This window comes from Mesocricetus auratus, unplaced genomic scaffold, assembly GCF_017639785.1.
Source record: "Mesocricetus auratus isolate SY011 unplaced genomic scaffold, BCM_Maur_2.0 Super-Scaffold_100004, whole genome shotgun sequence".
In the NCBI taxonomy this organism is placed as follows: Eukaryota; Metazoa; Chordata; class Mammalia; order Rodentia; family Cricetidae; genus Mesocricetus; species Mesocricetus auratus.
In genome coordinates, this window is record NW_024429189.1 from 109,154,626 (window position 1) to 109,169,328 (window position 14,703).

The 14,703-nt window shown below is 44.3% G+C and overlaps 1 protein-coding gene across 8 annotated transcripts in view; it reads right to left on the minus strand.

Annotated features, from left to right (window-relative positions):
- The window catches only part of Kif16b (kinesin family member 16B), a 263,590-nt gene extending 249,376 nt beyond the window's left edge, over positions 1-14,214 (minus strand). For 2 of the 8 annotated variants that reach the window (XM_040746394.1, XM_040746395.1), the window contains exon 1: positions 14,031-14,206. In XM_040746394.1, the coding sequence (XP_040602328.1) occupies positions 14,031-14,077 (47 nt within the window). In that variant the 5' untranslated portion in view covers positions 14,078-14,206. Of the gene's footprint in view, positions 1-14,030 lie in introns of all 8 variants that reach the window. The other 6 variants (XM_040746393.1, XM_040746392.1, XM_021226393.2 and 3 more) reach the window with 5 other exon arrangements.
- Between the last annotated feature and the right edge of the window lie 489 nt (positions 14,215-14,703).

A 14,703-nucleotide genomic window follows, 5' to 3' on the forward strand; every position in this document is an offset into this window, starting at 1 on the left:
TGTGTAGGTCAAGGAGAACTTGCAAGTCACTTCTCGTCATCTACCATGTGGGTTCCAGAAATCCACCTCAGTCAGGCTTGGTGGCAAGTGCCTTTAACAGCAGAGCCACCTCACAGGTCAGAATCTACTTTCCAAGGGTTTATTATCTCGACAACATTTTCACTTTGAAGCTAGTCTTCATCACCTTGAAATCACTTTCTCTTAGAAGTTCCCTGAAAGATGTCAAGTCAGTCCCCTTTGCAGGGACCTTATGAAGCCATTTACCTGTGCCTGGGGCAGAACTGACAGAGTCCTTGAGATCCGCAAATGAGAATCAGCAGGTGCACTGCAGGGAGATCTCACTGGGCCAAGAGGGCCAGGAGATGCGAGCTCAGGAGAGCAGAATCCTGTGGTGGGCTCTGAACTCTCAACTCAGAAAGCTTTAATTCTCTTTCTGAGTTTCTCATTCCTCTAAGGACCTGTCACTCCCCACCCCAACTCAGTCCCAGCTTCCACAGGAAAACAGAATTGGCATTCACTGGACAGCAGTAACTCATATTCAAAGTTCCTATTTCACCAGCTTCTCTAAGACAACCATCTCACTATACTTACGTTTTTCAGGATGTGGATCATAAAACTGGTTTAGCAGGTAACAGACATCTTTTTTAATGTAATTGGGGTTGTAAACAGCAGTGTGCACTGAACTGGGAAATGCCTTGCTGTAGAGCTGCTAGAAACACACAGTTCTGAACAATCGGCAGCAGCTTTCCAAAGCCCAAAACTCCCTCATTTCAAATAACGTGAAAATCCTTCTCCACTTGGAAAAAAGAAACTGCCATAGATGAACCTTATAGTCTCAACAATGTTATAAGGAAACCTGAGATGCATTCCTTTGTGGGGAGCAGGTGGAATTCTGAAGTGAAATGTCACAATCCTTTCCTGCAATAGTATCTTTCTCCAGACATTTACTAATCACAAAGAAAAATTACCAGTGCAGGAACCAAATACAGCATGTACTAACAAGGTAATCAAAGTCAGCATTATCAGTAATAAGATAAAGTGATATGCAGACTTCACATACACCACAGGAAAAACACAAAATTACGAATGTGGTGCTCCTTGCCAAAATGCATTAATTCAAGTGAATCATAAAACAAATCACTAAAACTAGTTGAAGATTATTCTAATGTCCCTGTGTGTAAAATTCTCAGAAAGTTTAATCTCAATGAAAAATGGGGAGGAGAGGTCATGAAAAATAAGGGAAGCCAAAAAATCTGCCTGAGGTCAGATATGGAGAGATGCCAACTACAGGACACATGGATCCTGGACTGGATCATAAACTAGGAACTGTAAGGAAGCCAGTGAAATGCAAATAGTCTACTCAACAGCATTATGCCAATATGAATCTTTTGGCATTTGATCTCTGTATCATGTGAGATACTAACATTAGGGGAAAGGTAGGTGATGAGCTGAAGAGTGCATGCTTGAAACTTTACTTAAGCATATATATGCATATATATATACATATATATGTGCATATATGTATATTTTTCCTGAGGAAAAGACAAGAGTATGCTATCCCATAAACTATGTTTCAAGCTATATTTCATTTAAGCAGAGTACACATGGTAGCTCTAATTCTCTAACCTTAATAGTTAATGTGTGCCAGTGGCTAAGCAAACTTCACATAAATGTAATTAAGTGGCGTGAAAGCTACTATCCTTGACCCAAGCCCCTCTCCAGACTGTTTACACGATTTCTAACACCCAACAAAAATGGTGAGATCACTATCTGCAGAGGTGGAGGCCATGGATCCCTGGCTCCCTGCAGTCATCCGCACCAAGTAAAGATGTACGCAGGGCAGGTGAGCGGTGATATTAATGCAGCAAACATTTCCTGAGCACTGCAGTCTGCCACAAGACCCACATGGCTCCGGTTTCTTGGGACGATCACGTAAAGGAGGAACAGCATCAAGAATACAACACACACAGACAGGCACAGAAAGTTAGAAGACAGTACGCGCTACAAGCCAGAAATCCAGAGTAATGTGATAATGGATACAGTGTGTAGGAAGAGGCATTTGAGTCAGGATCCTACTCTGATCTTCAGTTTTCTAAGTCCGAGCTAATGGCAGGGTTGTTGTCAGGGTTTCTATAAGATAATGATGATGCAGGACTGAGAAGTCCTAGCAAGTGAATGAGTGGACAGAAGCCATCCACTCTGAAGACCATTACAATGAAAGCACTAACTTCTCAATTACTCTAAATTCCATACTCTAAATGGACACCAAGAGACTGTGAATAGACTGCTGGTCACAGACACACACTTGCCCTCCACTAGGTAGAGGCAATGAATAATAAATGCAGTTACTGATGGGAGACATAAAGGCTCACAAAATAAAGTGGCTCAGGCCAAAGTCAGCAAAAGAGTGGTGGGAAGTTGGGGACCTTGTTCCCCCTGTCACGAATAGCTGCCAACCCCTAGCAAGCCATGACTGACTTCCCACTATGAATCCCTCCGCTGCCCACTTCTTTACCACTTAAGCTTGGCAGAAGGCATCAAAGCCAGGAATGAACCCAAGTCTCGGTTCAGTAAGAGCTGCATATTACACAACACTGTCATATCCTCCCTCAGGATACGGGTGTAAGTAGAATTAACATGTTCTTTGTCATAAGTGTCAGTGAGGCTATACAAGAACCTGAAAAACAATAAAAACTAACTTGGAAAAATAATAATAAAACGATGGTGTCTAAACAAAGCAACCTCAGACCCAACCACTTTATACCAGGTAACTTTGAGTATCTCAATAACCTCCCTCTTCCTCTGACAGAAGACATACACATGATGAATCTCTCCCGGGATGTACATGACACATGCTCTCTCTCTCATATATACACAGCCTGTTTGCAGTGAAACGTAACCACGGGTATGTTTAGGAAAGATCTTAAGTCTTCAAAGAACATTTTAAAAATACTAGTGCCCAATAAAAGAGTACTATGCTGTTTCTGAAATACCTTATATCATATCATGGCTCATTTGTTTCGCATTACTTGTCAAGCTCACCTAAGGCAAAGGAAAACCTTCCATGTGCTCCAAACTCCAGAGTCAGGGACAGTAAGTAGCACCAGGCCCACAGAAACCCAGGGGAAGCATCCTGACTCTCCTTGCACAACCAGAGAAACCCTTTCTCTACCCACACGCCCTCATCACTTCCCTCTTTTGCCCCTTTATCTTTTTGTGCTGACCCTCCCTCACCCCCAACTCCCACAACCATTTCTTTTGTGAAAACAAAATGTCTGTGTTCTGCCACACCTGGGTCCTCTAACATGCCCAGGTCAGGCAGAGAAGTCATGTGCTTCAGGAAAAGGAGGGTGCCTCAGAACCTGCAGGACACAGGAACCAAGTCCCTCATTTCCCACTCCTCTTCCTGACCCCTCCCCTCCCCCAGTCCTCACTCCTTCTCTTCCTGAGCCCCCTCACTCCTCACTCCTTCTCTTCCTGACCCCTCCCCTACCCCAGTCTTCACTCCTTCTCTTCCTGGGAGCCCTCTGTCCCTAATTGTCTTCCTTCTCCCCACTTTTTTGTAAAGAAGCTAACAGGTGCCAGTTTCTGAGCCTCTGTGACCTACCATACCTCAAAACAGACCCCTGCAGCTGAAATAGCTCTTCACCCTTCAAATCACAGGCCCTCTGGCACAATCCTACTGAGAGCCTAAGGTGTCAGCGGACTTGGTCTTGACCCATGGAACCTCCAAGGCTGGGGAGCTAATCACCAACCCAGACTCAGCCCAAGACCTGGCAGGACAGTCCACTCTCCTGTTATCCTCCATTCTCTCCACGTTCTTTCTCTCTACATTAGGTGGTCTGTCGTAGGTAGGGTTACTACTACTATGATGAAATACCAGAACCAAAGGCAAGTTTGGGAGGAAAGGCTTCATTTGGGTTACACTTCCATGGCATAGTCTCTCCCTGAAGGAAGTTCGGACAGAAACAGACAGCAGCTGACACAGAGGCCATAGAGGGGTGCTGATTACTGCCTTGCTCCCCACAGCTTGCTCATTGCTTTCTGGTTTTTTTGTTTTGTTTTGTTTTTTGTTTTTTCGAGACAGGGTTTCTCTGTGACTTTGGAGTCTGTCCTGGAACTCGCTCTGTAGACCAGGCTGGCCTCAAACTCACAGAGATCCGCCTGCCTCTGCCTCCCGAGTGCTGGGATTAAAGGCATGCGCCACCAACGCCAGGCACAGAGATTGCTTTCTTAGAGAACTCATACAACCACCAGCTACATGATGGCACCACCCACAATGGGCTGGGTCCTCTCCCACAAATCACTAAATAAGAAAATGCTTTAAGGCTTGCCTACAACCCTTTGTTTTGTTTTTAAAGATAGGATTTCTCTGTGTAGCTCTGGCTGTCCTGGAACTCACTTTGTAAACAAGGCTGGCTTCGAACTCCCAGAGATGAGCCTGTCTTACAGAGGCATCTTCTCAATCAAGGTTCCCTCCTCTCAGATGACTCTACCTTGTATCAAGCTGACATAAAACTAGTGAACACAGGTCACTGCTGCCTCCCTATGTGATGACTAAAATTATGAGCAACAGTGGTGCTAAGTAGGGTTACTGTGCATATGGAGGTGTGCCAAACATTATTGCTTCATCTTCTTCCCAACAACCTACTCAACACTGTCTGAAGGCACCAGGTCTCAAATGTGACTTCAGGACCTTTTTATAATATTAAAAATGATCGAAGAGCCCTAAGAATGTTTGTATGTATGTGTTACATGTTCATGTATGTACTGTTTAAGAATGCACATGTAGAGGACAGAGGTTAATATAGGGGTCTTCCTTGATTGCTTGCCACCTAATTTTTTTAGATGAAGTCTCTCACTGAAGTTGAAGCTCATTGGTATTGCTAGGCTCAGCAAGCACTTTTCCTATTTGATCCATCTGCCCAGCCCCTGGCCCTCAGAGCGAGGACAACATCATACATTGTGTGCTTTTGGAAAACTCCACTATATGTTTATGAAATAATATCAAGAAAAAAATACACCAGTGAAAGCATCTATATGAGTCCCTTTTTCAGTCTCTGTGATCAACACACCTGATGCAGGTTAGGAAAGTTTATTTCCATTCATGGTTTCAGAGAGTCTCAGGCTATCTTGTGAAGGAGGGGATGGGCAAACAAGTCACTTAATGGCTATAAGGCCTGCATCTAGTGACCCACTTCTGGCACTTAGGTTTCACCTCCTGTAAGTTCCACAGCCTCCCAAAATAGTGCCACCAGCTGGAGAAGACATGTACAAAACAAGCCCATGTGGAACATTTATAATGCAAACCATAACATGCATGCCCATCAGACAGTGAAACTCAGTTCAAAAGACCAACAGCAACCAACTCAGCATTATTATAAAATTGTTTTTAAGTTAGCATACCCCCCCAACAGTCTCAATGATTCCCAGCTGTCTCTAGAACATATTCAGAAAATTATGATTTAGGAAAAGGGAAACTAATTCTTACAAAGTATGACATGGCAAGTCACACAGTCAGCCTACTGAAGAACTCTGGCTTGGTCACACAGCTCGACTGCCCCCTCATCCTGTCTCTTTTCTTCACTATGGTGATAGGTCTCACTTCCACCAAAGCAACCAACACGTCCCCGTACCTAACTTACAAGCCTACACTGAAAACCCAATAACTACCTCAGTTCCTACTGCCTGCATCTCCCACCGTCACCCCACTATCTACCTCCCTGTCCCCCAGTCAGCTCCCTGACAGGCACTCACACCGACGAAAGCCATCTTTGATTCTCAGCCTTTTTGCATACTGACTGGTCTTCACAACTTCTCATTGAACAATAAAACCAAGGATATAAAAAGTGTATATGAAATGGTCCCACACAAGCAGAGGAGGAACAGACTGTATGCAGTTACACCAAAACTTTGCAAGTAGTCATCTCTGATTCATGAAATTGAGAGGGATTTACAACTTAAATTCCTTTGGTACACGTCTATGGATGACACATCTACCTTAGTTTGGTTTCTATGGCTGTGGTAAACACCAAAAGCAACCTCGGGGAAGATTGATTCCAACTTACAACTCCCAGGTCACTGAGGAAAGTCAGGGTAGGAACTCGAGGCAGCAACCTGGAGGCAGGAACTGAAGCAGAGGCCATGGAGGAGTGCTATAGGCCATGAGAGAGTGCTGCTGAGTGCTCTCCACGGTTCACTCAGCCTGCTTTCTTACACAGTCCAGGACGACCAGCCCAGGGATGGCACTACCCACAATGGGCCAGGCCCTTCAAGCATTAATCAAGATAATGTCCTCACAGACTTGCCTGTTTGCCAACCTGGGGCTTTTGAAGCACTCAAAACAACTGAGTTTAAAATTTAGATAGCTAACAGCAACCATATTGCTAGCACAGGACTCTGGACTTAAAAGAAAAACCCTAACAACCAACAGTGCCTTCAGACTCTCAAAAATATGTTAAAATCCTGAAACTTAGTCCTACCTCCCTGTTCCCCAACATACTCCCGTCATCAAAGTCTTCTGTACATTGGAAGGACTTTGAACTATGGGTGAAGGACTTCAGGAAGCTGAAGTAAGACAGACAGGCTTAAATCCCAATGTCCTGTGTGACTGTGGGCTGATTGTTTCCCTCTCTGAGCCCTGGCCCTCAATTGGAGAATGGGTTTGCAATACCAGCTTCCAAAGAGCATCCCCAAGCACATGCCAGTTATTGTATTTAGCAAATGGTCCCTGGTAATACTCCTGCAGTGCTCAACTCAAACTCTAACTTGCCTGAGTCCCCACAAACCTCTCTCCAAGACCCTAGAGTCCCCCAGGTGCTCCATCTGAACTGCAAGAGGACAGCCATTACTACTGTTTGATGTCTGGATATCTGTGCCTCAACCACCAAACCAGCAAGTCCCTAAGGCCCAAAACCTCTGTCATCTGACAGCCGTCAGCAACCATACACAGGGCTCTGCAAGGAACCAGAGCTAGCTCAGCCAAGCACTGTCATGCAAGAGGCCTCAGTCTCCCCTCTATACTGTGAGGACAAAAGGCCCATAGTGTTTGCCTAACATCCACAAAGACCTGGTTTTGCACCCCAACACTGTATCAAACAAGGCAAGGAAGCATAAACCCAAACAAAGCACTCAGGAGATAGAGACAGGAGGATTGGAAGTTTAAGGTAATCCTCAGTTACATAGAAAGTTCAAGGCCAGCCTGAGATAGGAGATACCCCTGTCTCCAAAGGAAAAAAAAAAAAAAAAAAGACTAGGTCAGTCATTGTCATTTGGTGGAAGGAAAAAAGGAGGTTCAAGGTGAAAAGATAAGAGACTCACATGGAGCCTGGCAGGGAACAGTGTCTGGACAGGTTCCTCCCTCTTGCATCCAGGACACGCACACACCCTCCCAGAATGACCAGGAACTACCTTTCTTTGGATCTTATCTTGATCTTAAAAGGGAAAGAAGACTTGGCTGGATGGACCCTAAAGGAACTGATCCCAGTCAAACTGCCACTGGCACTTAGCCCTTCCCTTTTGAACTAGAGTGGCAGGAGGGTAAACTGTGCCTGTGATGCTAATTAGGAAGGCTAAGATCCTATGTAACAGTGAAAGCAGCATGGGATCATCTGCCTTAGGGAGCACAGCCTGTTAAGAGGAACAGCCAATAGCCACAATGTAGGCACATGTCCAGCACTTGGTAAATATTTTTTGTTTGTCTGTTTTTTGAGAAAGGGTTTCTCTGTGTAGCTTTGGAGCCTGTCCTGGAACTCGATCTGTAGACCAGGCTGGCCTCGAACTCACAGAGATCCGCCTGCCTCTGTCTCCTGAGTGCTAGGATTAAAGGCGTGCACCACCAATGCCCGGCTGGTAAATATTTCTTTTTACACTTAGAAAAATTGTCACAAGCATTAAACTAGAATAATAATGATCAGAAGATTTTAAAAAATGTGCAAGAGAAGCAATTTGTGGTGATGTGGAATTAGGGAAGCAACCCAGGTCCTTGAACATGATAAGCAAGTGCTCACCTATGAGCCACACCATCAGTCCTATCACAGTGCATCTTCCCTGAAATACCAGGCATCAAATGACAGATCCCTCTTCTTGCCTCTATCATTAGACCCCCACACGTGTCTGCCATACTGCAGTGTGCCAATCATCAGTCCACCTGAGAGCAACCCAGTCATCCGAAACAAGTATTTTAAATGAAATAATACAATAATGTAGAATAGAAAATATTAGAGTAAATTGTACGTAATGTGTAAATGCCTGGTGTCCTTTTAGTGATCTACAGACCAACAATTTAAAGTGTATTTCTCCTGGTGAATCAGTCAACAACAACAAAAAGCCCAGATGTGTGAGACTGCATAAGGTATCTGAATTATTAGCACATCTTACAGACATAAAAACTTAAGTTTCTTGCTCAAATTTATGTTGTTCAGAAATGCAACCAAAAATGTAACTCAAGACCTTCTACCCTCAGGCTCTGACCCTCTTACCGTATCAAAGACCCTGAAGGAACATCAATGTTTTCGTGAAGTTTCAGTTATTCAGAAACAGAATAAGAAAGATGGAAAATTTAAGGACAAATCAGCCTGGGAAACATGCTCAAACTAAAGTGAGACTTAAGACTGTGCCTCAAAACTGAAAGTACTAAGAGGCCTGAGGAAGTAGTTCAGTGGTAGAGTTGTTTGTTGATATGCATGAGGCCCTGGGTTCAATGCCTAGTATGACAAACAAAATAGGAAAAAATAAATAAAACTAGGAAGGGAAATTAACAGGAAATGGAAAAACCATGTTCTAAATTATCTTGTCCCTTGTCTTTCTCTTTGATGTTTTTGTTGGTATTTGATACAGGATCTAACTCTGTAGCCTAAGCTAGACTCAAACTGGTGATCCTCCTTTGTGGTGATATTTTGATTGTGTTCTAACAAATAAAGCTTGTCTGAAGATCAGAGTGTGGAGCTATCCACTAGTTAACTGTAGAGGCTAGGTAGTAGTGGCACACACCTTTAATATCAGCACTTGGGAGGTAGAAGCAGGAAGATCAGGAGTTCAAAGCCACACTGGGCTACATGAGATTTCACCAGTCTAAAGAAGAAACAGAACTCACACCTTTGATCCCAGCACTACAGAGGTGGAGACAGAAAGGGATAAGGCTGGGTAGAGAGGAGAATTTAAGGCGGAGGAGACAGGAACTAAGCCCTCTGGTCTGAGGATTTGATACAGGTAAGAAGTCTCTAATGGCTGGCTCCTTTACTTCTCTGATCTTTCAGCATTTACCCCGATACCTGACCTGGGTTTTTATTATTAAGACCAATTAGAACTCCAGCTACACTCCTGCCTCAACTTCCAGAGTGTTGGAATTATAAATGTGAGTCACCATGCCCAGCTTGTTACTTCTCCAAAGGGGGAAAAGAAAGACACCATAAGATTACAGAAAATGCACAATCAAGAGAACAATGGAAGAAGTCACAAAGAAAAAGGCATATAATATATAAAATGTTTAAACTTTTGCCCATAAGAATCATTGAGTAAAATTTTGTTTCTGCTAATGGCTTACTCAATTTTTTAATGGTTATAAATTGTTTATTTCTGGAATTTAAAATTTGATATTTTCAAACTACAGCTAACAGAAACTACAAAAAGCAGAACCATGAATAAGGGATAGATGTCTATTTTGCTGTTATTCTGGAAAATATGCATAGGATACAGTCTTGTATGAAACAAAACATTTCATATTTCTCATTTCTGAAATTTGAAGGTTAATTGTATATAGTGAAGGACTATTATTTTTTCCTACTTCATGTAATTATTCTTTATATAATTTCATGTCTAAAGTAGATGGGAATTTTTTAAACCATGACTTTAATTTTTTCAGTATGTTTTTTATTTAAATTGGAAGCATGCATGCTTCAAATGTCAATCCCAGCTCCCCCCCCTTCTCCCTCCACCAGCACCATCCCCACCCCCCCACCCCCAGCCCAATCCTCACATCATTCCCCAGGGAGGATGAGGCCCTCCTTGGGGGTATCTCCAGAGTCTGTCATTTCATCCAGGGCAGGACCTAGGCCTTTCCCCATGTGTCCAGGCTGAGAGAGCATCCCTCCATGTGGAATGGGCTCCCAAAGTTCATTTGTATGCCATGGTGAACACTAGTCTATCATCCAAGGCCCCAGAGATTTCTGAGGCCTCCTCAACAGGGGACTGATCCAGGCTTACTCATTTTTAAAAGTATGTCCCTCACTTTGGGCAAGTCAGCTATAAACTATTATCTCAATACTTGTGCAATGGACACTCAGATGCTAAAACCTTACCAAGCCCCAAAGTCACAGTTTTAAGTCAAGAGGGCAAAACCCTCCTAAATGGGTTTATCATCCTCACAAAACAGGCCCAAGGAAATTGTCCTTTGTCCCCTGAGAGGACACAGCAAAGGTGCCTTCTTCAGATGCCGTATCAGCCTGTACCTTGCTAGCACCCAGAACCATACAGGATAAATGTTTTCAAGGCACCCAGTTGTATGATATTTTGTTATAGCACCCTTAATGGACAAAGGCATTGCCTCCCAATCTGTAAAAATAGCACAACAATATGGCTCTACTACTGAAAGTTGTGCAAAGATTTGGTGGCACATAGCATACTGTCATAAAAATGTCTCACTTGAGCCACAGAGTAAATTCAAGGCGAGACTAGGCAAGCTGATCTCAAAATATGGAGTATCACTATGAACAAGGTTCTAGTTGATCTAGTTCAGTAGTATAGCACCTGTCATGCACACACAAAGCCCCGGGTTCAATTCCTAGTACACAGCAAAAGAAGAGGAGGAGGAAGAAGACGAGGAGAAAGACAACCAAGAATAGACAAGTCAGCTTCGGAATTGGGATCTCTGCCATCTGGAATGACTACTGCCTCATAATCCATTGGGCAGTAAAAACAAACATGGCTGGGATCAAATGTTTACACAGGGAAGACAGGGCTGCAAAGGCTCAGGACTCAGGCAAACTCAGATTGACCCCCCTTCTTCAGATGGTTCCAACAGCGTCCTCACTTTATTCCAGGCCTCTTTTTGCCCTTGGTGACATCGCCTGAAGCATTCCTACTTGAAGTATTAACTTTATATAAATGAATAACTTCCTTTAGTTGTCTCCAAAAATCACCTGAAATTCTTCCTAGCCAGTGCCAATGGCTAGCTTTTTTAAATCACACAAGCAAATTTTTAATCATTAACTGTACAACTATGCGTGAATGTCAAAATTCAAATAGTGAAAAGGAAAACGTTCCACCTTTGCCATCCATCTTCCTTCACAGAGGCACTACCATTAGGTTCCTTATACATTGCTCCCCACAGGCTGAGCTGGCTCTCTGTAGTTTTTTCACCCACATAGTCATGCACTCTATTCTACTGTATATGTACGTATGTGTCTTGCTTTGCTCAGTCTTCTAACTTGGCATTAGTTCATTTACGATGAATCCACACTTTCTACAAGTTACAAAGAATTCTACCACATGACTTCAGTTACAAATCTCCTATGTTTCTATATTCTGGTTACTTAATGTTTTTATTGTTGTTGGTACACCAAAGCCACACCGTTCTTATAAACACATCTTGGTAGATAAAACTCTGATCCGTATATTATATTTTTACAAATGAAGTTACCAGAGCAGTTACTTCCGATCACAACTGTAACCTGCAGGACTCATGAATTAGGTCAAATACTTTAGGTAGCCATTAGTGTCTCTTTCTACTCCACCGACACTTTCTGGATCACTGGATCCTAAAACGACACTTAGGAAAGTTACTGGTATCCTCACCTCTTGGACCATGAACCTCCTCCATTTAGTAACATTTGATACCAACAGCTGCTACAACCTTCAGGGGACTCTCGCTCCTGTCAGAACAATGTACTGTGCTGGTTCATTTCCTAGGCAGCCAGCCCTTCTCACTGGAATCCTAAAGATAGGCACAGCCAATCTCAACTCCCATGATCCTCTATCCACATGTTCCTCTATAGATTTCCACATGATAATTCAGAAGCATGGAAACTTTACCAGGATTCCAACCAACTCAAGCAAGAAACATGATGTCCTGGTCCCCACACTTCAAAGAACAAGTTAAACATGCTGCACCACTCACTGTCTGGACACCGAGTTGGTAACTCACTTACTAGACTTCATGCATGTCTGAACAACAAAGAATGCTCTCCTTAAACCTTTCCAGCTCCTTGAACATCACACTTGAGCTAGTGACTCTCACACTCTCCCCTTCCCTCTTATTTCCATACAATGAGTGGCCAGATTCTACCAAGTCTACCAGGGGACTGTCTTGGTGTATCTACCCCACCTTCCCATTTCCACCTTTGGAAATGCTTCCTTAACTTCTGTCCCAATCCTGAAGCCACCAGCATTACACATCTGTCTGCCTACTCAAGGTATATGTCTTCTCTAATTGTGTCCTGCTTCCATGGGCCTGGACACAAAGCCTACACCAACAAGACACTAAACTCATAGCACCCCTTCCAGAAGGTCCAAGTTGAGCAATCTTGTCAGTGTACCATCAACCCTCCCTCATTAGACAGTGGGTCCTAGAAGACACTTACCAACACTTCGTCTGCCTTCTATTCCAGAGCCCAGCATAATGCAGTACATTTGTATATATTTAATAACTTTTTCTAAAGTTATCTGATACTATTTTCTAGCACATGTTCATATTATTCCAAAAAAAGAACTCCTTACAATGTAAATCCTTACTAAAGAAAACTATTTTTTTTTTTTGGTTTTTACGAGACAGGGTTTCTCTGTATTGTTTTGGAGGCTGTCAGTCCAGCCCAGCCTCGAACTCACAGAGTTCCGACTGCCTCTGCCTCCCGAGTGCTGGGATTAAAGGCGTGCGCCACCAACGCCCGGCAAGAAAACTATTTTTTAAATCATCTAAAAGACTCTGGGGTCTATTTGTCCTGTGTGAGTGGGTGTGTAAAGAAACAAATATCCTGGGACTCTCTTATACACATACTCATGAACCATATACACATCAAACTCCCTAAAAAGCTTTAGAAGTAACTTGAAAGTTATACACACAAAACTCATGGTCTTCCAAAAGACTGGTATTTAGTGGTTATATATCAGGATAATGGCTCTTCTACTTGTAGTCGACAGGAAAACAGATTCAAGAGACACCAGTAAGATCTCTTGATTTTATGGTCTTCTGGTGCCCTAGTCAGCTGCCAGAACCAGCAAACACTGAGTCCCAGAAGTTGACAATATGACTCAGGGAGAAAGGCCATATGGTACGTCAAATGTCCAAGAAGTGAGACAGCAATAAATATAAATACTTTTGTGTGACCTCTGCCCAACAACTTGGAGGGCATCCACTTAGCTGTACTTCATTCTTTGAAGTTAAACCCATTTTAAAGTTAACTTTCTCAAAGTAGACGCTGATGAGGAAGTCAGTGAAAATGTTTTCAGAAAGTCAAAAGAGGAGTCACGCTGCAAAGTACGAACTGTAGGAAAATATAAGAGGTTGCACTCTGCATACATTCTCCATTTGTGCCCCCTTAACATCAGCATTGCCACGTGACTCTCCTTCAAGGAGTCAAAAGTTTGTTAAGTTTCCTCATCCCCCATGTAAACCTTAAGAACTGCTAAATTACTGACTGGGTCCACGTTCAGGGACAGGAAAGCCTCTCCAGATTAAAAAGTAGCAAGGCACTTGGGACCGTCCGAGTTGGCACAAATGAGGGTGTGCCTGACAGCTCGGGGGACCCCTCACACTTCCATGATCCCCCAAATATTTCACTTCACGAACGTGGTCCCTTGGTGTTTTTTAAAGGGCGAAGCAAGCCTCACGTTACTGGGATGGGTACGTGTGTGGGAATCTCCCCAGGCTCGCCAACACTTTCCCTCAGAGTCCCTTCCAACACTGGAGACCTTTCCTCCTCCGGGCCGCCAGGCAGGGCCAGGTGGGTCAGATCTGCCTGTGAGGGGGGCTGGAGACCGGCGGGCTGCCCAGGGCTAGGGTGTGGCGAGGGTGGGGGGCGGGAGGCCCCACTCACCTGCGATTCATGGGCCGGACTCTCACGGCCACCTTGACCGATGCCATGGCTCATCCCGGCCCGGCCCGCGGGGGCTCGCACCAAGCCTGCACCCCGCGGCCGCCGGCCACTCCAGCGACAGTGCCCGCGCCCCCGCCCACTTCCCTCTCTCCCGCCCTTCGGGACGGGCCGACCTGGAGTCGCTAGGCGGCCACACCTGCCAGGCCACTGAGCATGCCCAGAGCAGCTCCCGCCCGCGTGATCCGCGCACCGGGGTTTGGCAGCTGCCCACGGCGCGAAGGGGCGGGACCCGGAAGCCTGGGCACCGCCTCCTGTGTGGCCTCGCCTTGAAGTCAACGGCATCCAACAGTGCGAACTCACCGGGAAAGATAAACCCAATTAGGCCCTGGGAGACTGGGAAAGGAAGATGACTGTATTTTTGAACATTCTCAAGGAATCCGAGGAAAAGATGACTAAAAACGGGCTTTGCAACCATTAACATGGATCTGGCTTTATTCAGCCCGTGCTAGTCAACTCATCTGTCTTGCTGAGAAGTAGTCATAAAATCGTAGTTGTGGACAACTAGTAAGGACTTATCTGATTCTTTAGAAAGGTCTAAGCATGTGTTTTGAACCCCACAACTTAGGGTGCTAAGGAAACAAAAGATTGAGGATGTCTTAGGAAGATAGAAATG